Raw genomic sequence first — 24,373 nt, forward strand, 5'->3', positions numbered from 1 at the left:
GAACAAGGGTAGGCTAGTCCTCTGGAGAAGTCAGGACGACTGGTTCTTGCCTGAGCTCAGCCAGTCACTAGCTATATGGCTTCAGACAAGTCACCTCGGTGGTATTTTCTAAAATTCAGAAGTCATTTGATTAGCTTTCTAAGAGCTAATTTGTCCATTTAGAAATTATGTTTAAAATCCACCCATTGTGCTTTCTACCACACCATACATAGATGCCTATAGTCAAGGGCAAACCCTCTTGGGTATAATCAGGTTCTAGTGGACTCGGGTCTATTTGTAGAATCAACAAATGAAAATAAATTGAATTAAAAACACTCTTAGAACTCAGTGTTCAAAAAAACAGATGTTTACATTTCATCTGGGAAATGCTATGGCAAAGCCATTAATTACTATGTAATTTAGATACATAGCTAGGTGGAAATAACGCCACAAAAATATCAACTTGCTTACAGAAGCAAGAAAGATTTCTGTTCTGAAATAGCAAGACTTCCCAGCGCTCCTGGAGAAGGAACAGGGGTATGCCAGGAATATCTATTCCCTGCATGACCATCCATCATAAGATCCTTCACTTCGTTTTCCTTTTCCTCAGCAATTTTTGAAGATTCACTTTCAAAAGAATCCTATTCTTTCTTAATGGGAAAGGTTTCCTTATTATAGGTCTGTGGCTCTGGTGCGTGTGTGCACGAATGAACAAATGTGTAAAACTGCATACGAATCTTAGCGTTGGGCATGATCCTGATGGAATAACTTTTATTTTTAAACCCATAAATCATTTGGTATTCATATAAAGCAGGGAGAAAAAGCAATGCAGATGGGGTGTCATTCCTTTCTCTCTCTTCCAGTCTGGAAGAGGGGGTTGGATGTTGTGAATAGAGGACAGCATCATCATTTTTTACTTCCCTATCAAACAGTGACAAAAGCAGACATCTAAGAAATAAAATATCAATAAAAACAAGATCATAAATAGAAAAAAATGAATAAATAACATTTATTTTGTACAAAACACTGTCAGTGTCCGAGAGTCCCCAGCGGGCAGAGCCTGGGGCCTGCGCCCTCAGAGCAGCAGGAGGGAGCCCAGCAGCAGCTCTCCCTGGCCCAGCAGGCGGCCCCGCTCCCAGCCAAGGCCCTTGTTCTCGGCCTTGACGCGCACGGCCAGGCGGCGCACCTCATCCTCCGAGAGCCCGTCGAAGCAGAAGTCCTGGTCGAAGGCGGCCTTGCGGCTCCGCCGGAGCACGGCGCTGCGCTGCTGGCGCGTCTTGCCCGGAGGCTGCAGGACCAGGCTGACGCGGCAGCCGACGGCGCGGGGCTCGGCGGCTCCTCCGGCCGGGCCCTCGGGGCGGAGCAGCCGGATGCGGAGGCGCCCGCTGGCCGGGCTGTACTCTGCCGCCAGGCGCAGGGCGCCGCCGGCGCGACCCAGAGTCACGGTGCCCTCGGCTTCCAGGAGCTCAGGCCGCGGGCCGGGGGACGACGGAGGGGACGCGGAGAGGGTCTCCTCCGAGCCTGCGCTGCTTTCCTCGCCCTCGTCCCCGCTGGACACAGAGCGGGCGCGGGCCAGGCCACGGCTCCTCCGGGCCCTTAGCGCGCGGCTCAGCAGCCCTTCGGGGCCGCGCAGGAGGCGGTGGCCGCGGGGCCGCAGGGAGAGCGAGTTCCGGGGCGGGAGGGTGTCTTCGGGGTTCGCGGGGGCAGGGGCTCCGCCAGGGACCCCGAGTGGGGCGTCTCCTCCTCCGCTGCCGCTGTAGGTGTGGGCTCGAGCGCGGAGCGCGGACCGGGCGGCGGGCGGCAGCAGGAGCGTGGCGGCTCCGGGGTCCCCGAGGAAGAGCGACTCCTTTCGACGGGTGTGCGGGCTCTCGAGCAGCGCGCAGAAGCCGTAGGCGGTGCGCGCGCGGGGCAAGTGGGGCAGCGAGAGCGCGGCCTGCGAGCGCGGGTCCCAGTCCGTGTGCCCAGCGCCGTCGTTAGCTCCTCGGGGCCACAGGTCGGGCTCGGCAGCGCACCGCCGAGGCACAGCGGCGGCCGGGGGCGGGGAATCGGGCGCGCAGGGTGCGGGCAGCCGCGGCGGGATGCAGAACTCGGGGATGCGTCCCGGAGTGAGCACGTTGGAGAAGGCTGGCTCCGGAGCTGCGCTGCCCACGGCGGAGGTGCGGAGTTTTCCCAGGAGCCGCATTTTCGGAGTCTGTGGCTGGGAGTGGCAGGAAGAAGCGCCCCTGCAGGAGAGATAAACTGCTGACTTTGCGCACTTGGTACCCCTGGAGATATGGCTGGAACCCCTTCCCCGGGCCCTCTGAGGGTACCGTTGCGCCTACCACCCAGGCCAGTCTGAACCGACCTCTCGCGCACTCACAAACCCGCCTCGCCTTCCATTCATTGGTACTAATAAGCAAAAGAGAAATCAGACCTTTTCCTCAGTCACTCCGGGTCAAGAGTTGCGAGTTCAGTGTCCGTTGCTTCCAGGTCCAGCTTCAGCACTGTGGCCAGGGCAGTGGCGCTCCTCTCTTATACCAGTAGCCTGAGTCCCGCCCCCTGGCTGGGAGCCCAACTCCTGGAGGCCCTGGACAGCCCGCTTTCCCGGCCGCCCCTTCCCGGAGACACAGGGCGGCCCTGCAGTGGGCGCTCGGGCGTGAGCGAAGCTGTTTCGGGAACAGGCACCCTCTGGTCAGCCTGGGAACTGCATGCGCTCCTCGTGCCCGGAGCCCCTTACACAGGCCTGTGAAAGGCTGTAGGTGAAGAGGGCGACGCATCGCCCTGCCAAGGGACAATTGGCAGCTGAAAATGATGGAGACCTCTTGGAGAAGGTGAAGTAGGATGAGGAGACAGGAAATTCCTTTTTGCTAAGAACTAAATCCTGTCACCCTGAATGTGACAATGTGACTTACATGTCCCAGGGACTTCTATTTTACTGCCCTCAGCCCCCATCTGCCAAGTGTAGACCAGCACGGTGTCCGTGGGATTCCTGTATTAGTTATTTACACATCTCCCCCTACTGGACCATGGCTTCCTTAATAGCATAGGGCCTGGCTCAGACAATGCCACAGATACTGGTGAAGTGGGCAAAATTTTCTGGATTACTACAGGCTCTGCCTGTCATCTTGTCACAAAAGATGGGGTTTCTGGCTCATGCCCTAAAAATAACATTTCCAAAGCTAGCCCTTTTCTCTCTGCTCCAGCATGGAGGTATCCAGTTAGAAAGCACCTTACAGAAAATCTTTCCACCCCCAACGTTAATTTTCTAAGCTGAGAAAATAGGAATTCCAGAGGGACTTGAGGAAATTCCATAAAGGTTAAATAAAGTCAGTTAATGGCAGAACCTGGAACTAGCAATTTCCTGTTTATTTGGCTTCATGTGTGATGCTTCCTGTTATTTGAAATGCCCTTTCTCTGCTTTTTCTTTCTGTAGGAACTCGTTTATTTTCCATAATTCAGCCAGATATCATCCCTTCGGGACCCTTTACCCAATTCCCCCACCACAGTTCACCTGCCCTTCTTATTCCCTCTATACAACATTCTATGTTCCACCATTGCTGCATTTAGCATGTTGCTTTATGCAAGTTTGTCTTTCCCAATAGAATATGGGTTTCTTGGGGCAAGGACTGGAGCAATTCAACCAGAGTGGAGTTTGAGGGACATATTATGAATATATGTAAAATATAGAAATGCTACGATCCAGAACCTGGGTCTGCCTCCATCCTAGTTGCCCTATCTAAGGACAAGTGAGATTGTTTTATTTATCTCTTATCCAATTTCAGCACCTGGGGATACAATGCCAGGCAAAGAATAAGTGCTCAGTAAACATTTGATGAATTATATTGTATTGAGCCTGATCTATAATCCAGGTCTTATGACTGTCAGGTGCTTTTAATTACACATCTCTCTATGTTATTTCATTTGTTTTTTACAAGAAACCAGTAAGGTGGACATTGCTTCTGTTGATCAGATGAGGAACTGAGGCTCAGGTTAAGAGACTTGCTCAGGGTCATTCAAGCTATGAATCATAGCCAATGTATTAAGTCCTAGTTTTCTGATTATTTCTTTCTTCTCTCCTTTCCTTCTCCTTCCCTCTCTTCTCCCCTCCGTCCCTTCCTTCCCTCCTTCCTTCCTTTTTTCCTTCCTTCTTTCCTTCCTTCTTCCATTCACTCAGTTCATTGTAATTCAATGTCTATTGTGTGTCAAGCATTGTGTGTGTGGCTAGTATTGCACTTTATACCAGAATATTAATTCTTAAAGGAACTTAGCCTACTATTAAATATTTTTTACTGTCCTTGCTTTGGAATAAGTACTATTATTTCCAGATCCTTAAGGAGAATGAATGTTTTCTCTGGGTTAGTAATTAATGCTTTTTCTCTAGCATATGCTTTTGTGATGGGGCAAGCCTGACTCAATATGCAGCCAGGGAGCAGTGACCATTCCTGCTGAAGCCTCACTTGGAAGCAGACGAGTCCCCGGGGTTCTGACTGAATCGTTTACCTTTAATTCTTTTTTTTTTAAATCCTCACCCAAGGACATTTTTGCATTTATCTTCAGATAGAGTGGGAGGGAGAGAGAGAGGAAGAAAGAGAGAGAAACATTGACATGAGAGAGACACATCGAGTGGTTGCCACCCACACGACCCCAACCGCGGCCGGGGACAAACTGCAACCGAGCCCTTAGCGGGAACCAAACTCAGGACTCTCTGGTCCACAGGCCGACACTCTAACTGCTGAGCCAAACTGGCCAGGGCTCCCTTTGATTCTTTCCAGGAGTTCTCAATCTGTGGGTTGTAACCTCTTTGGGGGTCAAACGACCCTTTCACAGGGGTCGCCTACGACATAACAGTAGCAAAATTACAGTTATGAAAATACAGCAACGAAAATAATTTATGGTTGGGAGTCACCACAACATGAACTGTATTAAACGGTCATGGCATTAGGAAGGTTTAGACCAACCTGCAAATTAGTGGGCGAATGGTCTTCTCCAAAATAGAGCCCACCTGCATTATGTCCTGCCAATGTGCCAGGTCACTTCACATTAGACCTCAATGAAAATGGCTTTCACACTCCTGAAGGTCTTTGTGACATGAACACAGAAACATTTCATCAGTGAGTAAATACCACTGTAAGCAGGACATGGGATATGAGTTACTGTGCTACGAGCACTTTCATGTTCCTAGAACAACATAATCATGGCTATAAACACAGTCTCTATCTAGAGGGTTTCCCAAAACCATTAGTTTTCCATGAATCAATATTCAACAGAAGAGAAAGTAAGTTACAGAAAAATTACCCAGGGATATATTCCAGTCATTCACTCATTTAAACTCACTTAGCTGCAGGCTGTATCCATAGTTAGAGGCCTGGTTTCCTTCCTGATTCTGAAGTCACATTGGGAGAAGTAAAAAACCAGCCTCAGTGGAAAAACTCTGATCACTTGAATTGTTTTGTTTTGTGTCTTATGACTGACCACATGAGGTTCACCATGATCTTGTATTCCAGGCTTTGAAATTACTATTAAAAAAATTGTCCCATGCCCTGGTTGGGGTCATGTGGGTGGCAGCCAGTCGGTGTGTCTCTCTCGTGTCGATGTTTCTCTCTCTTTCTCTCTTCCCCCTCCCTCCCACTCTATCTGAAGATAAATGCAAAAAAAAAAAACAACACAAAAAAGCAGTACTTTTTCCTGAACACTCATTATATATTGGGTCTTATTTGATCTTGAAACAACCCTCTAAAGAAGGTCAGGATGTAAAAACTATGGTTCATAGAAGATAACTTGTCCAAAGTCTCACATCCAGTAAGAACAAAACTGGGCCTCAAACCCAGATCCATGCTGCTCCTTATCTTCCGTGCTTATAACCGCTTTCCTGTAGTGCCTCCTTCAAAGGTGTTTATCCTGAACCCATTTCCTCTCTAGGCAACTAGATAAAGGAGAGACCCTTTTTCCAAGGCCTTGGGTTGAAACTATATTCCTTGTTGTTTAGACAAGCACCTAATTTATTAAAGCATGCAGTTGTCATGAGCAGGAAGGCACTATTCATATCAGTGCTGTACTGTCATCTGCGGTGGTGGTCTTGCCCCCCTCCTCCCCCCCAGGATAAAGATCAGGAGAGGAAGCAAAGAAGATTCAGAAGAAAAGATGTTTACTAAATACAGGGTGAGAGGAAAAGGGAGAGGGAGGGAGCTTGATGCATCAAGGGAGCACACAATTAAGGAGTATGGCTCCCCAGACTGCTGCTGGCATCTCGCTTGCGCAGTGCAGGTTGTTCCTGGAGCAGGTGCACACTGGGTCTTTGTTCTCCAGGTTCCTGTTGTGGGCTGGCACTGACCAGCATAGGTGCAGGGGCATTGATTTGGGGAGTACCGGAAGGGAAACCTAATCTCAGAGAGGCTAGAGAAGTAACTAAGAGACTTTCCCATCCAAAAGAAACCCAGCACGTCTCAGTATCACATGTAAATAGAATCCTTGTCCTCCCAGGAAGTGTATTCATTCCCTTCATTCTCTTCATACCACCCCAAGTTCCAAACCAGGATTTGAGATGATTTACATAACAAAGACCCGGGGACCATATCAAAGGTTAGATCCCAATGTGGTGAAAACGGAAAGACTTGTAATTAGCTGAGTAAAGAAGCCTGAATGAACTAGACTTGGTGGTGAGCATGCTGTAGTGCATACAGATAACAAATTATAATGTTGTACACGTGAATTTTATAAACCAGTTACCTCGCCCTGGCCAGTTTGGCTCAGCTGTTAGAGCGTCGGCCTGCGGTCCGGAGAGACCCGGGTTCGGTTCCCGCTAAGGGCATGTACCTCAGTTTCAGTTTGTCCCCGGCCCTGGTTGGTCGTGTGGGTGGCGACCACTCGATGTGTCCCTTCACGTCGATGTTTCTCTCTCTCTCTCTCCCTTCCTCTCTCTCCCTCCCACTCTATCTGTACAAAAAATGGAAAAATATCCTCGGGTGAGGATAAAAATATATATATATATATATACCAGTTACCTCAATAAAAAATACTGATACATATCAATACCTATGGCCCTAGAATGGAAAGAACAAGGTGAAAGTCATTAAAGAGGCTCCAGTGGGAAGACGTGGGATAGCGAGAAATCCTATGGGGGGCCTCACGGTCCACTAGCTTTGGAAAACCAGCAAAGAACCAGTCTAAGTGTCCAGTGGTGTGGAAGTCTCCTTTACAGAAAAAAACAAAAAACAGTCATGAAAAATCATCAAGAAGACTGTACCACACAAAACATGTGTCCGATGCAGCATTCAATGAAACTAGCAATGTGCACTATTATATATTCCTTACCATCACAATCGGATAATGATGTAGTTTCCTAAGGGCCAGAATAGAAGAAAATATAAAACATCAGAACAATTTCTACTTTGTGAGTCTTGAAGTTTTTATCAATTTATGTCTTGGGTCATTGAAAGTTAGTTTGAGTACATTACATTTATTTAGTTTGTCACATTACAAAAATACATGTGATCAGAAAAAATAAAGAAGTATGTGAAGTAATTGGAACAGAAGGAGAACAAAGGTAGGGAAGAAGTGATAAACCGGAAAGGAGGTTAGAATGGAAAACATCTGGTGAGGATCTGTAACTGCAGGAGCAGCCCAGGATCTGGCATCAGAAAAGCTGACTCAGCTCTAGTTCAGCAACTCACTTCTTCTGTGTCCTTGCACAAGTCACTGCACTGCCAACATGCCTGTATTCATCTGTAAGATGGGCAAGGTAATTCCTTTCTGGAGAGAGAATGGGAACTTCACCTGCAAGTACTTTGTAAGTCATAAAGTGCCCCCGAACCTTTACTTGCTGTTCCCTGAAAGCAATCTATTCCCTCACTTCCACCCCTTTCACAGGACCCTCCCATCCCCTGCCACACACACCTGCCTTTAAGATGCCAATGCAACCTCTGGGACTACATTCAAACATCGCTTCCTCCTGAAAGCCCTCTGTGACTGCCCGGGCTCGGTCATGTGCTCTTGTCTGTGATCTCCCTTCAGAGTGAAGATAAGGCAGTGAATTTTGGTCTTTCAAATTTGGGTTCACATTCCTGCTCTGCCACTTTCTATGTGTATGACCTTGGCCTAGTTAGTAAAACCCTCTGAGTCCCAATGTGATCGATTAAGTGAGAGGAACAGTATCTATTGCTTCCATTCTCTGAGAATTACGAGATTGGACATAGAAAGCACAAGGTGCATAATAGGGCTCAGTAAATTTTAATTATTATTCCTAAAATAATTTCCTCAGGTTAAGTTTCCCACATTAAACTTCCAAAATTGCTTCATTTGCTGAAGCACATTAAGTCTATATTTACATTTGAACGTACAGTTTTTGAAAACAGTTCATGAAAAACATAGGAAACAAACAAACAAACAAAAAAACTCCTTGTCCACATTGAAAGAGCTTCAGAGAATTGCAGACTATTATAATTAATGTTTGTCAAGGTAATAAATGAAAATCAAAGTTAATCAAAACAGTCTCCATTTTTTCCCCTGGAGTGTGTCTAGATTCTTCCTATTGTTCCTTTTATCGTGTTGTTTGTTCTTATATACACACATTACACACCACTTCTTGTTCATTTTTACATGCTAGATCATCTCTATGTGACTTGCTTTTCATAGTTTTAAAATTTTAATGTAATCAGATGTGTCCATTTTTCCTTTGTGATTTTGCTGAATAATTCCCTGCCCCAAGGTTAGAAAGATATTTTTCTCTATTTTCTTCTGATGTTTTAAACTAAAAGTTTTGCTTATTCACACTTAGGTGGTTAATACATCAATAAGCAGAATTTTCAGTCAGTGTTCTCTAGGTGAAAAGGGCTTCCTTAAGAGGTTGGTTGTATGCTCCCTGTCTTTGGAGGCATTCAAGTAGTCTGGACAATCATGAGGTAGGGATGCTATAAGGAAGATTCGAGGATCATATGGGTGTATAAACAATATTGTCTGTTTGGCCATCTAAGTACAACACAGTATTGCTAGAAAATAATCCAACATTTTAAATATTACCTCAAATGTTATTCTCTCTTGGCTACACTTGACTTATCTTTATTTGAAAGCCACAATGAACTCTACCATGCTATTTAAGGTTATGGACAAGTCAGCAAATGCTGTAAATTGACAGATTTTGTCACCTGTTGGTTGAAGAATTAGATGTAAACAACCTATAGTTTATCTGCCTTGCAACGTAACTGTGCTCTAATTTCATGGTGGACACGGGTGACTAAATGTTACTCATTTTTTCATTATTAGTCACAGAAAACAGACTACTTGGATTCCTATTCCAGCTCTATCACTATCCAACTGTATTTCTTAATCTATTTAAGCTTCAGTGTTTTTCATCTATTTTGTGAAGATAATAGTTGCAACTACCTCCTAGGGTTGTGCTAATGGGTAATCCACGTAAAGTCATTATGAGACAGTGTCTGGCATTTACTTAGTAAATCTTATCTATTTTTGCTAGAAGTAGTAAGGTAACAGTAATATTGTCATCACACTCATTATATCAGGTCACAAGTTTTAGATACAGATAAGAACTTAAAAATGAAGAAAATGGAAGAGACAAGTTTAGTGGGCACCTGTTCTGGGCCAAGCTCTTAACAAAAATCCCTTATCTAATCCTTCATTGATCTTGCAAAGTTATAATTACCTAAATTTTAAAGATAAATTTTGTCTGAGTTAAAATAACTCCTAAAGTTATATGCTTGGTCTTAACTACAGAGCTAGGATCTAACCCTGATGCAAAAGCCTAAAGTCTGTGATGTTAACGCTGCTTTTCAGAAATTACTTAAAGCTCAAATAAAGTAATGGACTTGTCTCCAAACCCGAATCACTTGGGGCTGGACTGGCTACAGTGAACTTACTTCACCTTAAAAGTCTCCTCTCTTGCCCTAGTCGGTTTGGCTCAGCGATTAGAGCGTTGGCCTGTGGTCCAGAGAGACCCGGGTTCAGTTCCTGCTAAGGGCACGTACCTCGGTTGCAGTTTGTCCCTGGCCCTGGTTGGGTTGTATGGATGGCAACCACTTGGTGTGTCCCTTTCATGTTGATGTTTCTCTCTCTCTCCCTCCCACTCTATCTGAACAAAATATCAAAAAATGACCTCGGGCAAGGATAAAAAAAAAATCTCCTTTCTTTATAGAGCACAGTCATTGTCTTGAGTCATATTTTCCTGCTTGGTTGAGAGTTGACACTAGTCATATGTTTCAAGCCAGGTGGAGACAAAGCAGCTTGAAGAACCCCCTTCTTTGCCCCTATGTTTGACTAGATGACAGAGAGCCAACAAGGCTGGAAGGTTGAACTGTCCAGGTTGAATAAAAGATGGATTCTGGATCTACTGGGGAAGCTGGGACTTCCATTTCAGAGAGTGGCTAGTATCACTCTATTCACATTGTGCATCCCTGAGGCAGTTACCTTGGAAAGAAGAAAGCACCATGGTCGTCATGGGGAGTCTGCGTACCGAGCACACTGTGCGCAGAGCTATTGAGAGCAGCAGGGTAAGTGGAGCCACAGAAGATGTCGCCTGAACTTAAAACTTTAGGGCCCAAACAGGGGCTCAGATCCATTTTCAAAACAAACCAATAGACTAAACAACAAAGCTACCCACACTCCCCTGATCCCTTTCTCACTGTTAAGACTTGGGGTCCTGGTACAGTCTAAATAGTGAAAGACCCTCTAATGATTAATATAGAACAGGTCTTGCTGTCCTTTCTAATTGAGGTCTTCAAATAATATTACATCTTTGCATCCCAGGTAGCATGAAGGAATCCTTATCTGTTACAAATAGAACTTAATATTATTTAATTTGTACTATCTTTGAAAAATGTTTCATACAAATGATGCCTTCTCAGTTCATATGTATCAAAAGCACATTTTATTCTAATACCCTAATATTACTTTGAAGTATATACATTGTGAGACAGCAGATACTTCAAGAAGGTTTTAACGAAACATTTACATACCTTGGTACTGGGAAAATAATGCACCATTTGTTCCATGAGTGGAAGTGAAGAATTTCAAAGGTCTCCACCTGACAGAACCCATCTATCCCTTACTGGACCCCAAAAGCACACTTTGTCCTCCCGATGCTGAGACAGCCGAACGTCTGTCACAGGACCCTTGATCTCAGCGTCTCTAACAGGTGTTCACTCATCTTCTACATGAAAACCCTCCTGGGATGGGATCTGTACACAACAGCAGAATGAACACATTAAAGCATACCTATGTGATAGGTCATTAAAACTGATGTTATAGAGGAACTATAAGCTCAGAAAAATTTTAAAAGGCTATAAAGACAGAATTGTACTAAGTAATCCCATTTCCAGGGGGAAAATGTGTATATGGCAAACACTGTGAGGATATCCACTAAAATGCTATGGTTGGATTATAGATTTTAATCTTTATTTATATTTTCCACATTTACCAAAAGGAAGATGTGTTATTTCTATAGTAGAACACCTCTCCCTCAAGAAATAGATACTTCTGGTGAGAAAGATAGAACTAAAGCTTCTTTAAGTGGACAATAAATCTGAGTAATAGGTAGCTGAAGACACAAGGATGGGACTTTTAAATGGAGTTTCGTATATTAAATGTTGCCACTTCAGAGCCTGGGTACTTGGGAAAGGATAAACCTGGGTAAAAGAAAAAGGCTTTAGACAACCCATAGGGCACACAAATTCCTAAAAATCTCAAAAGTGAAAAGCAGATATAGCCTGGTAACTGTAGTTTTCCCTGCTGACCTTATATGTTAAACACTGGGCCCCTTGCCAGACAAAAAGAAGCCAACACTACGTGGTATCTGTGTGAAGCCATACAATTGGGGGTTTGATAAGAAAGCAGTGCATTTATGTAGAAAGGGGAAAAGAACCATGAACCTATGGGAGAACCATCTCAGGCCTGGCCCAGGGCAGTGCACAAGAATTAGCTACAAGAGGGACTCAGAATCTGTGTGGAACTGAGCCTCAGTCAGGCGCATCTGCCCATTACCCAGGAAGAAATCAGTGTCCCTAGTGATGTGCACATTAAGAGAAATAAATGTGGGGGGTAGTTTACAATGAGTGACATGTCATGTTTTGATTTTCGGTATTTTGTTTCTAGATCTTTAAAAATTGTCAGTGTCATATGTAATATGTAGTCAATGGTTACTTAACCTAGAGAGGTTCATTTAAAAAAATACAAACTGGTTAAAAAGACTCATATGAAGTTAAACTAGGGAAAGCTTGTTGATTACCTCTAAATTTCAAATCTGTTTTCAAATCCTTTTCAGAGGAAAGGAAAAGGGTGGAAGCTTCCTAATTCTTAGTTTCTTTACTTTTATACTTCTTGTCTTTCCGGCCTTCCTTGCTCCTTAAGTTTTACATTCTTGAAGAGATATTAAATCAAGATTTAAATGAAGATTAATAAAACATTGTTTTGTATCACAAATTAAAAATGAAACACTGTTTTAGCCCTGGCTGGTTTGGCTCAGCAGTTGGAGCATCAGCCCATGGACTGAAGGTACCGGTTTGATTCTTGGGCAAGGGCACGTACTTGGGTTGCAGGTTCAACCACTGGCCCCAGTCAGAGTCATGTGGGAGGCAACCAATTGATGTCTCTCTCTCTCACATCGATGTCTCTCTCTCTCTCTCTCTCCTTTCCACTTTATCTAAAAATCAATGGAAAAATATCCTCGGATGATGATTAACAAAAATAAAAATAAACAAATAAAAATGAAACACTGTTTTAAAAGTGCTATAAATCTCATAGTTCACTAAAAGGGGTGTCATTGTTGCAATCCAGAAGACCTGGAGAAGAAGACCAGATGGTAAAGGGAGAACGCTGAGAAAGAACTCAATGTACGAGAGAAATAGCATGGTACAGAGTTAAGAGCCAGATTCTGGCTCAATCGCTCTATGAACATTTTAGGTTAATTAACCACTTATAATCCCTTCAGCAACCCTATGAAGAAGGTATTATTAGTGTCAATGTCATCCCCATTTTATAGACAAGGAGATGGACCCATAGGATAAAACCTTTAGAATAATGCCCAAATATAACTACTGCTATCTAAATGTCAGTTAAATGCACTTAAGGGGGGGGGGGGGACTTAAAGACAATGGCTAGCCAATCTCCAACAAGGCTATACCTTGCCTATTTCTGAAGAACCAAGTCTCAGCCAGTGCCGCTTCCAAACCAAGGAGCCAAGTCTTCCAATCTCTGAGAAATCAAGCATAGTTACCATCAATTAATTTCCAGACTAATAATAAAATGGACATCCTTAGCTGCTTCTTTATACCACATGCTTTAATAATTATACTCTTTAAAAAAATAATTCCCTGTTTAGGGAGTAGTACTATAGATGAGAAGCTGCCACTCCTGACTTAATTTAATCCGGGCTATATACAGTATATTAAAATAAAATGTTCCTTTTAAAGTATTTTGTAACAATATTCTAGAATAAGGGGTTGGCAAAGATTTGGGGTGTGTGTGTGTGTGTGTGTGTGTGTGTGTGTGTATGTGTGTGTGTGAAGGGCCAGTAATACATAATTTGAGCTTTGCTGGCCAAGTATGTTTTTGTCGCTGCTGGTGCTACTTCTTTTTACAGCTGTATAGCCAACTTTGTAATAAAGCAATCATTTTTAGCTCAGGAGGCTACACCAAAAATTTTTTAATGTAAGCTAAAAATAGTTTATATTTTAAAGGAATGACATTCTGTGTGTCCTGCAAAGCCTAAAATATCAGAAATATTTACCATAAAAATATGTGCTACAGAAAAAGTTTACTGACCCTTATTCTAGAGAATAAAAAATGAGTCTATATATTATTCCAAAAACCTTAACCCTCTGTTCCCATTTTTTCTAGTCCACAGAGGTAGTATTTTTTTTTTTTTTTTTCAAAACAACACAATCATTTCAGAAGCTGCAGAAAGTCTTTTAACATTTGACAAATAGCATCAACCCAGTTTACACACACACACACACACACACACACACACACACACACGCACGCACAGTGAACTCTGATCTAAACTATGGATTTTAGTTAATGATAATGTATCAATAGTAGTTTTAAAAAAAAAGATTTTATCTGTATAAGTTCTCATGTGAAGGTGGGGATTCCAATCCGCCCTAGAGTAGAGATAGGAAGGAGGTTCCCTTAACCTCTCCAAGAAGCCTCACCATCCCTACAACTTACTTGTGTCTTGAGGCATTTGTAGGCCTGCCTCTTCCTGAAGGAGCCAAACCACCTGACATGGGAAACGGGGAGACTGCAGGAATTGCTCCGGTGAAGACCGAAAGTTCTGTGAGTGCAGGGAAGACAATGAGTTTGCTCACCAAGGGACAGCTTGTGTTCTGGCAAGTCAGTCCCACGGTGAAAGGTGGAGGTTGTGTCTGGGCCATCAGTGTCTTGGGTCTCAAGGAGCCAACCAGCTCTTTCCCTGGCTCTTCACCTCAGCAGGCTCGAGTTTCCCATCTTTACCAAGGATTGAGCTCCTCGGATTCTCTGCCCCTCCTTACTCTGAGGTTCTTTTACCTTCTACACAAAGAGCCTGATTCATTTTTGCCACAATAAGTTTCCATCCAAGTCCAACTTTGATCTCACTTTCCTAGAGAATTCCAGCTACTAACTTTGGAAATCTTTAAGGCCAAATCCCTCACTTTACAAATGAGGTAACAGACTCCAAGAGGTGAGGTGACTTTCACAGGGCCATAGAATTAAATAATTTTGCACCCACATTCACACTGTAGTCAACTGGATAATCTGATGGCTACTGTGACCATAGATCCAAGATTCTTTAGTGCCAATTCCATTGTTCTGCACAGTCATCAGGCCACATTAAGAATTTCACTATCTGAGGTAAACCACAGAACTAATATGCATGTACGCATAACCAGTGGACATGGACAACCAAGCTGGGGACAGAGTGGGGAGGGGGGTGTCCATGGGGGGAAAAAGAGAAACATCTGTAACAAAAATAAATTTTTTTTAAAAAGCATTGGAGAGAATAAAAAAAAAAAAAAAGAATTTCACTATCTGGAAACACTGAAATTACAACTGCAGACATGTTAAGAGGGACCTTCTGGAAGCAATAAAGGTATTCCTGTGACTGAACCCAACTTTTCAATTCTGAAGCACTTTTTTTTAGGGTATGTGAACCTCTTTAGGATATTGATGAAAGCTCTGGGGATCCTCTCCACATGAAAATATTTACACAGAAACATGAAATTTTGCTCCAGCAATTTAACTATGTAGTGCATGACAGTAAAAAACCCTTGATCTGATGGTAGAAATGTCAGCATTATCTGCTATGTGGACAGGGAATATTTTAAAATAGCTCTTAAATTATAAAAATTTGCAAATATTTATATGGCATGACAGATTACAGGGCATATTTAATCCTCACAACAACCCTGAGAGGTAGGTATTAATATCCCAATTTTACCCATGGGGAAACCACAACTCAAAGACACATGGAGATTTGCTGAAGTTACCCAAGTAAAACTCAATGGCAAATCCTTTCAATAAGTAGTTCTCTTTAAAGTTAGACAACCAATGTAAGGGGTCAATGAAAGACTAGAGCCTGGAGTCCGTCATGTTATTTAGTTACACTCTCCAAGTATTACTTCCCAGCAAGGACACCAGAAAGCATGTCATTAGAATTGCAGGTTTGGGGTCCAGAAACTAGACACCATTTAAAGGAAAACCAAACCAAATCAGATGCCCAAAGTAGTAATGATAGGAGGAAGGGGCACATAATAAGAATAGAACCACAGCTGTTTCATGATTATTCATCTTACTAACTATAGATAAGGAGTTTTCTTAAGACCCTGGGAAACTGGAGAATGAAACAGGGATATAAGATAAGACACCTCGGAGCCCAGATGGATTCATGACTCAGAAAATACATTTTGAGGACAGAACACGCTTTGACTTGATTGCTGTGCCCAGACCTTGACCCGCTCTGGGAGTTTGCCTCAGGAATGCTCCAGTCCCAGGGACAGGCTGAGCTGTTTGTAACACTGTAGATTAGCCACCTAGTTATTGGACTTTGAGCTCCTGGAGGCCTAACTGCAGACCCTCCCCTCCTCTTTCCCTCTTACCCTTGCAGCTCACAGCTTCCTAGCTTTCTCGCTCACCTGTATATAATCAACCAGTTGGTGGGTTTGTGGGGGGTGGTGAGAGCAGAATTTTCAGAATGACTTACTGCTCTCCCCACACTGCTAGCATTATTGGAATACATGCTCACATATGATTCAACCCTGTCTCTGCTTAATTTGGCTCAAGTAGTTACAGGTGGCCTTACACTTGTTTAACGTCTGGTATCAGTAAGATATACAAGTTTTAAAAATCTTGATTTTTTTTTTTTTTTTACCATAGTTGTGAATTATCTGGCCTTGTCCATAAAGCAGCTGCAAGTTATTGGGAGGAGAGCCAAAAACATCTTGTAAAAGGCAGAACATATACCAAAAGGAAAATATGAGAAGGAGAAAGCAAACTTCTAAATTTTATAAAGATTAAGATGTTGGGAAATTTGTTAAATGTCCAGAGAAACACCTCCAGCAGGGGAAAGCTGGGTAGAACCCCTAATCGATCAATAAGCCAGCGATTTCAGAATCTCCACAAAGTTTCTGACAATATTCTTGATGTCTCAGAACTCCTCCTTGGCCATCTGCTCAAAGAACAAAGATGGACAAGCTCTGTGACTTCACGCCATTGTTGCTGAGATAGTAGAGCTGAGCTAGATTAGTGGAAATCAAATGCTATTCAAAAACGGTGGCAATTTTGTCAAAGTTTTCATTGGTGGTGCTATTGTTTTAGTAAAGATATCTATCCAATTTAAAGCACTATCATTACAGGATCTTGGCCAACCAAACACTCTTCAAAATGTTTGGTAAATAGAAATAGAGCCAATGTCCTTCACTTGGCTTTGTCTCCATGGGTTAGTGTGTCTATCTAGCCAGTGACTTAGTTCCAGGTTTTTTGGACTCTGGCCAGGCAAGCTTAAGACCCCCCCAACGCCCACCCATTAAGTAGTTCCACCAACTGCAAATGACCACAAAACAAACTGTGTAAGAAAGGCTTCCCAGATCCAGTCCTAAACTTTCAACCTTGTTCCCTCAAGCGAAAAAACAGCTATTCTTCTACATCTGCTTTACGGTGCCGGAACCTGACTTCAGAGAGCCCACATTCTGGGAACTTGCTGTACCCTTCACATTTAAGGGTATAGAAAATTTTAAGTATCTTGCACAAAAGCACCTCCCCAAAGAGGCTTTTCTCATCAAAGGGTGACAAACTAGAAGCTTTTTGTTCTGTCCCATGCTCAGCCTCGGCAAAGACCCTTAACCCACCCTTAAACACTGGTGGTCTCTTCTCCTACAAGAAGGGTAGTCGTCCTCAGGTCCTAGGGCTTTCTATTTTCTATTTTTTCCTTTTATCTGAAAATCAGTAGATTTAAGGTTAAGTGAAAGGCTAAGCAATAGCTGAGAAGAGTGTCATCTGACCACCCACAGAGGCAGGGCACATGTGTCCAGTAAATAGAATTAACTTCCTTTCCCCCTTGCCTTATCCCAGTGGATGGGAAATTGCCATTCACGTGTTTTCTAACTTATTCTCTGGCTTCTTCAAGGTCACCCCAAAAGTTCTTCCAATTACCATCAACATAGGAACCAACACTTTCAAGGGCGGGGGTCCTTATCTAGCCTGGGAACAATGGGTGCTTTGTCTTTCAACACACTGTTCCAAAGAGGCAGCTCCAGGTCCTGTTTTGAGTGATAGCAAAGGCCCCAATGAGCACCCCAAGGCGGGCAAAGAGTCCTTGCTGCACATCATTACCACACATTCCTCAGGTCCCTTCCCTATTATCTGATCATAATCTGCAAATTCCCTCTTCCCAGCTCTAATCTGGATTCCAAAGGTTTGGGGCCTCCTCAGATGATCTCACAATTGGAGTCTGGAAAGGACAAAATTTGGACACTTACAAATTCAACCCCAGGTTCCCACTAGAGTCCAGCACTCCTTACAGTAGTTTAGCAACACAGGGATGCTAACTTTAGGCACTTTGGTGATATTGAGGGTGGGGGGAGGGGAGCTAAAATATAAAAAGAAGCAAATAACCAAAAGACATATTTGCATTTTAGAACCTAGATGTGTAACTGACATTATACATCTAGTAGCTTTCCTATTAGGAAGAGGATTTAAACAGAATGTGAAGATGCCATTTATAGCCACTCATCTGCTCTGACAATCTCTCTCCAGACCTTGAGCACAAAAGAGTATTGCATCTCAGGATTGGATCCCAATTTTTTTTTTTTTTTTTTTTTGGTACATGCTCCTAGCTGCTAGGGCCTATCAAGAACTGAACTCAGGACTCTCTGGTTTGCAGGCCAATGCTCCAACTGCTGAGCCAAACTGGCCAGGGCTGGACCCCAATTTCCTAACAGCCCTTAAAATTACACTTCAGTTGTTTAGTTATCTCTGCAACATTGTTTCTTTTCCAGGACCACTTACAGAGACAGAGCATTAATTCAGGAGAAAGGAAGAAGTAATTTTCTTCTAACTCCACACAGGTCCCTTAGGTCAGAAATGACTACCCAGTGATGTCCCACCCTCTTTTCCTTTGGGTCTCTAACAACTGTAGGAAGTCTTTTTTAATTAATACTACTGCCATGGATGTGAACATTCATATATAGACCTAACCTATTGTAAAAGAGGTTTTAAGAGTGCCCCCACCCCACAGGCCCCCACTCGCACAATGCCCAGCAACTCTGGTGACCACACACCCAGATTCAGTCTAATATCATTGCAGGGTTCCAGTTTACGGTCACCACAAATGTTCGTTCCCGTTAACAAACTTGACAGCCAAGCTTTATGCAGCCCACACACCTGGCTTAACCTATGGGCCAGAATACCTGCCCGATTTAGAGAGCAAAGTGAATTCTTCCACTAGAGGGGGAACTCACTGAGGGCAATATATATATTTTTATTTTGTTTAATCCCTTGGACCTAACAGCGCCCTTAACTATTAAGTGACTTCTCCAGTGACATCAAAGTAACTTAAAGGTCATTTGGGGAATTAGTTTTCCTTCCAGCTTGTAAGAAGGGTTGGTGGGGGTGGAGGGGAGAGACTGTTTTATGCTAAGAGATGAGATGAGAGGGCTTTGATAGGGAAAGGGAACAGAGGGAAAACAGTGGTGTCCTGGATGGTAAAAACCTTTGGGCATGTCTGGTGTTGACAGGAGTCTGCGAGCTGGGTGCAGAGGCTGTGTTGATGGCATCCCAACTGTTGGAGGCTTCAGTGAACTGATAAGCTGGCTCCCAAAGAAACTGCTCCAACAGCAGAAAGCATGTCTGCTCCTTTCCTGCAGTCAGAACGCCCGGCGGCAAATCCTCGGCCTTGAGCTAAAGCGATCTGTCCAGTTGGCAGCCCAAGCTCAGCATCTGTGGGTGTTAACTACAAACTTCACCCAGTTTAATATCTACTGTATAACCTGCCCCCTTCGCAGGACAAGGTTTGAAATGTCCTAGAGGTCCCCTCAAAGGCCACCACATAGGCCAATTACATTATTTAAGGTTTGTGTAGCTCTGATCTAATCATCCTAGAGACCGAATTCTTTCCCTAAGGCCACTGTCACCACAAGAATATATGGCTCTGCTACAGTTCAAGTCCTTGGCAGCAGTTTAAGTTTTGGGGTCTCCAACTCTACAGAGCCTCCCAGCAGGCCCGCTGTAGTGTGAGGGCACCTGGCCAACCTCGACTCTTGTCCACCACCGGGCGGGCAATGAGCCTAACTAACCGAAGGAAGCCAGGGCCGGGGTGGGGGGCAACGCTTTCCAACGGCAGCCGGGGGGCCTTCTGCATCGGGTTTCCCAGGCAACCGGGCAGGGGCACATCCAGGGATGACCAGTGCTTGGAGCTTTCGGGCCGGCCAATGGCCCGCCGCCCCGCCCCCACGCACATGCGCACCTTGCCCTTGGAGTCTGGGACCTCCCGCGGGCTCTGCCCGGGGCTGCGCAGTGCGGCAGTTGGTGGCAGTCGAGGGCATCCGTCCCTCGGCTGTGTCTTCCAGCGGCTGCTTCCTGCGCATCTCCCCACACAGCTCCACGCCCTGCGAGGGCCCACTGGATGTCAGAGTAGCTCCTAACTGGACACAGGGAGGCGGACTTGTACGTCCGGCTCCTACCTCACCAGCCCTCCCGCCTCGTTTCCTTGCTCAGAATTGGGTGGACAGCCTCAACTTCTGAGCCCTCCCAGCAAATGAAGTCACCTCTCCCGTCCCCTCCTCCCTTCAGAGGCCCTCCTACCATGTGCGTTCCCGCCCCTGTTCCCAGCCACCCCTCTCACCCTCATCTGGGGACAAGGAGGCTCCAAAGGTGGCCACCCTGCCCCCTCCGCCGTGTGGCCCCATATTTGCAGCATCCTGAGGCATTTGTTCTGGTTTCAATCCCGCGTGTTGGGCCCCTCCTAGGTCCTTCTGGCATTTTCTATGCCCTGCTAGCATCTCCCCTCTCCCAGGTCTCAACCGCCTACCGCCTACCACCTACCCTTTACATTGCTATCCCTTCAGTCCAAAGGGCTTCTGCTCATGGGAAGCAGTGCTCACCACTATCTGTATGGTCTTTTGTGTTTGGTTTATGAAACCCAGACATTTAAAAGAGGCATCTTCAGCTTTGTAAGTGGGGTTTAGGATATCAGTGGCTGGGAACTGTCAGATCTAGCCAGTCCATGGACGGTAACCTGGACTCCAGTTTTCAGGTCTGAGTTTACTTTGCATGCTTGCCTCTCCTCAGTTACTCTGAAATGTGAATGGGCTGAATTTTCCTATTGAAAGAAACTATGTGATGTTTGTTTGTTTTTATCTATTACATGGTATTGAACAAGAAATACACTTAAAATGCTTCCCAAAAGCTTGAAAATAAAGACCTTCAAATATATCAGGAAGCAGAAATAGCAGTGTTACTATGAGCTAGGTTGAATACATTGTCAAAAAGTAAAAAATGTAGATACGGCTAGCAATATAGCAACTAAGTGTATTGAGCAAAAAACGACTAGCCACGCAAAGAGAACTTGATTTAAAAATATAAATATGCTGGTAGATTTAAAAACACCTACTCATCATGAATCCTTTTGTTTGTTACATTGGATAGATGGTCTTAGGTATTCATGTCGGGGAGTAAATGTCCGAAATAGCTAAGAAAATACTGTCAAGGAAGATGATAATGAGGAATCTTACCTCATGAGATGTGGCATAAAGTCCCTCAAGAGAGCTGCTGAAAACAGGTCTGGAGCCCAGGAAGGGCTCTGGGACCACTCAGTCAGGGCAGGCTGTGCCCGAAGGGAGGGTGATTCTGAGCTCTCAGCCACAGGAGAGGTGTTGCAGGGTCCGCTGCAGGAAGCTGCCTCTGCCAGCAGAGAGACCAGGGCACAGTAGGCCCTGCGGAAGGCTCTGGTTAGTGGTGAAACCAGCAATAGAAATTTTCCCTCTTTAGGATGAGAGAACATGTGAACAAACAAATGTGAACTGACTGGACAATGTTCAAATATTAATTTAAAAACCAGAAACTATAGGCAAGGTATTTGGGGTATCACTTCTGCCAGGAAATGTAGTTTTTCTTTGGCTTCAGCTGCTTGAGCAGACATGTTCCTTTAAGAGAATATGTAAACCCCACAGCTCAGATTTAAAGAAGTCTTCTCGCCCTGGCCACTTTGGCTCAGCGGTTGGAACGTTAGCCTGCGGGCCAGAGAGTCCCAGGTTCGGTTCCCGCTAGGAGCACATACCAAAAAAAAAAAAAACCAACAAGAAGTCTTTTCAGAACCCAGCCCATGGCTCAAATTCACAATTTCTCAGATGTAACCAGAAAAGCCAAAGTACTGTCTGTGGTCCAGTATTGTCATAGCCCGATCCCTATCCTTACTCCTATGCATATAGATATATATACAAATGAAACTCGTGTATGAAACTGAACTATCTGTAGACACATCTAGATAATGTGCATATGTGCATATGCACACACACACATATACACATGCATATGAATGAAACATTTCAACAAATATGTTTTCAGGGCACTGGGAAAGAAAGGAAAAGAATGAGATATGGTGCCTCCCTTGGAGAAATGCATGCTATTTTTACAATGGGTGAAGGTTACTGATGTGATTGGTTTCATCTCAGTTTCCTACCTATAAGTAGAGCCACCAAGAGGATTATCAGAAAGACTCCACAAAACCTCTCCCTACCTCAGTTTCTTCCATGATTAGTAAAAATAGAGGTTAGCTCCAGCCAGTGTGGCTCAGTGGATCGAGCATTGTCCCATGGACTGAGAGGTCCCAGTTCGATTCCCAGTCAGGGCACTTACTTGCCTGGGGTTGTGGGCTTGATCCCCAGTAGGGGGCAGGCAGCTAATCAATGTTTCTCTTTTCCATCGATGTTCCTATCCCTCTCTCTCCCTTCCTCTCTCTCTAAAAAAACAATAAAAAGATATTTAAAAAAATAGAGGTTGACATGAGAAGGCCCAGAAGAAACATCTCCAAGGCATCAAAGTCTCTCAAGGAGGAAATAGTATTTGTGAGTATGGCATCCCCAAGTTGAGGAGAAATGAGCCAACATTTCAGAGGATGATGTGGGCAGAGAATAGTTGGTAGAGAAGGTGGCCAGAAGCAGCCTTTTTTTTTTTTTTTTTTTTACCATATTTTGTTGAGAGGAAGTAAGTCTGAAAGTAAATCTTTGCTTTCAGGGAGCTGAGTCTAATAGGGGAGACATATAAACAGGCAAATGCAACACACAAGCTCACCGCTTTAACCAGAGAAATGTAAAGAGCAATGAAAGGCAATATGATCAAAGAGCGAGAGGTGAGGACAGAGGGCATCTGAAACATGAGCAGATTCAGGCAGTAAAGCTCAGACGCTGCTGACCACACAGGGGCTCTCTGACCTTGTGGGTGGGCTGCCTTGTCACACCAGACATTGCTTCAGTTCTCAGCTCCAAGGGAAGAGGGGGAGAAAGATGTTTGCAAGGCTTCAAGTTTGGGGAGGGGAAAATGGAGTAAAGGCCAAGTAAAAAGATGTTGACTACATAAGCCAGGGATGGAAAAGAGAGAGAGAAGTTTGTCCTAGGAGGACTCAGAGGACCAAGAGTGGTCTTCATTCAGCAGCTAAACGAATGCCGTGGGAGAAAACTTGAAAGAAAGAAAAAACTGATGGATGGGAATCAAGGCTTGTCGGAGGATTTCCCAGTCACCATGGAGAGGTGCAGGCATCGGAGCTCAGAGTCTATAGTTAGACTGCCAGAGTTTCAAGTCTTGCTATCATACCAGCTGTGTGACATTGAGCACATTACCTAAAATCTGTTTCTCAGTTTCCTCAACTGTAAAATAATGAAATAATAGTACCTACTTGTGTTGGGCAGGTAAAATGAATTCAATATGTATCGAATGCTTAGTGCAGTTAGCTGTTACATATCTATCGATGTTAGCTGTTATTTTTATTATTCCTCTTTCCGGCATGATCTCTCCCTGGGATATGCTGGTACCCTTTGTAATGTCATATACTTTCAAAGACCCTGTCAGGGCTTTTCTGGTCAATTGGAGGGAAGAGGCGTGGAGATAAACAAGGAGAAAAGACGGGTTTATCTATGGGTTTAGGGGGTACTTGTACAGGATATTTAGAATGAAGAGATGACATTCAACCCCTTGGGAAGCCTGTGTGCCAGTTGGGCTCTGGTCTTCCCTCTCTTAGTGTGTGCCCCCACTTGTGGGTAGGTATCACCTCAAGTAGTTGCTTGGGCCTTATTTTCAAGGTTGGCCTGAGGGTCAGCTATGCAGTCGAGAAGTCAATTTGGGATCTTTTCACATCCCTTCAAGTTCCCTCTTTCAGGTGCCCAGTGTCCTTTTTCTCTCTTCCAAATGTTAAGACCTGTTCTCTCCTATCTTTACTGAAGGGAACTGATTGCTCACAGGTGTGAAAAAGTCCAATGGGAGCTAGAAGTATTCTTGGGATTTTCATTTTGGTGTCGGGGTCAGTCCCTTGAATAGAGCCATGAGGTGGGGACTCTCAGCTCTGAGGAAGAAGGTCCTGGCTGAGGAAGGCTCGTGAAGAAGGGTGGGGCTCAATCCCTCTCATTAGAGAATATATTCTTCTTTAGCTGTGGCTTGTGGAATCTATTCCCAGGAATAAATCTTTAAATGTGGTGGGTACTGGGCCAATGCAAAGTGGCTGAAGTGTAGGCTGGTGTTTAAGCTCAATGGCCCTTTCGGGTTCTTGCCCTTTGAAGAGCCCTCAGAGTACAGCCCAGAGAAGTGCCAGAGGGGGAGACATTTGCCCTTTCAGTCCCCTCCACAGGAGATGTAAAAATTTTAAAAGAGCTTCGAACAGAACTGCTGCCAGAGACAACATACATTAGCTGTTCTCCAGCTTTGGAACTAAAAGATTAATCCTGAG

General features: G+C 44.3%; 1 protein-coding gene across 1 annotated transcript; it reads right to left on the reverse strand.

The window, feature by feature from the left end:
• Positions 1–1,054: 1,054 nt before the first annotated feature.
• Positions 1,055–2,455, reverse strand: LOC118619852 (C2 calcium-dependent domain-containing protein 4A-like). The gene is made up of 2 exons (XM_036246645.1): positions 2,393–2,455; positions 1,055–2,201 (listed from the first exon to the last, which is right to left on the reverse strand). Exon 2 carries the CDS (start codon positions 2,159–2,161, stop codon positions 1,055–1,057), a length of 1,107 nt encoding a protein of 368 aa, XP_036102538.1. The 5' UTR covers positions 2,162–2,201; positions 2,393–2,455.
• Between the last annotated feature and the right edge of the window lie 21,918 nt (positions 2,456–24,373).

Source organism: Molossus molossus, unplaced genomic scaffold (assembly GCF_014108415.1).
Source record: "Molossus molossus isolate mMolMol1 unplaced genomic scaffold, mMolMol1.p scaffold_m16_p_1, whole genome shotgun sequence".
Classification (NCBI taxonomy): Eukaryota; Metazoa; Chordata; class Mammalia; order Chiroptera; family Molossidae; genus Molossus; species Molossus molossus.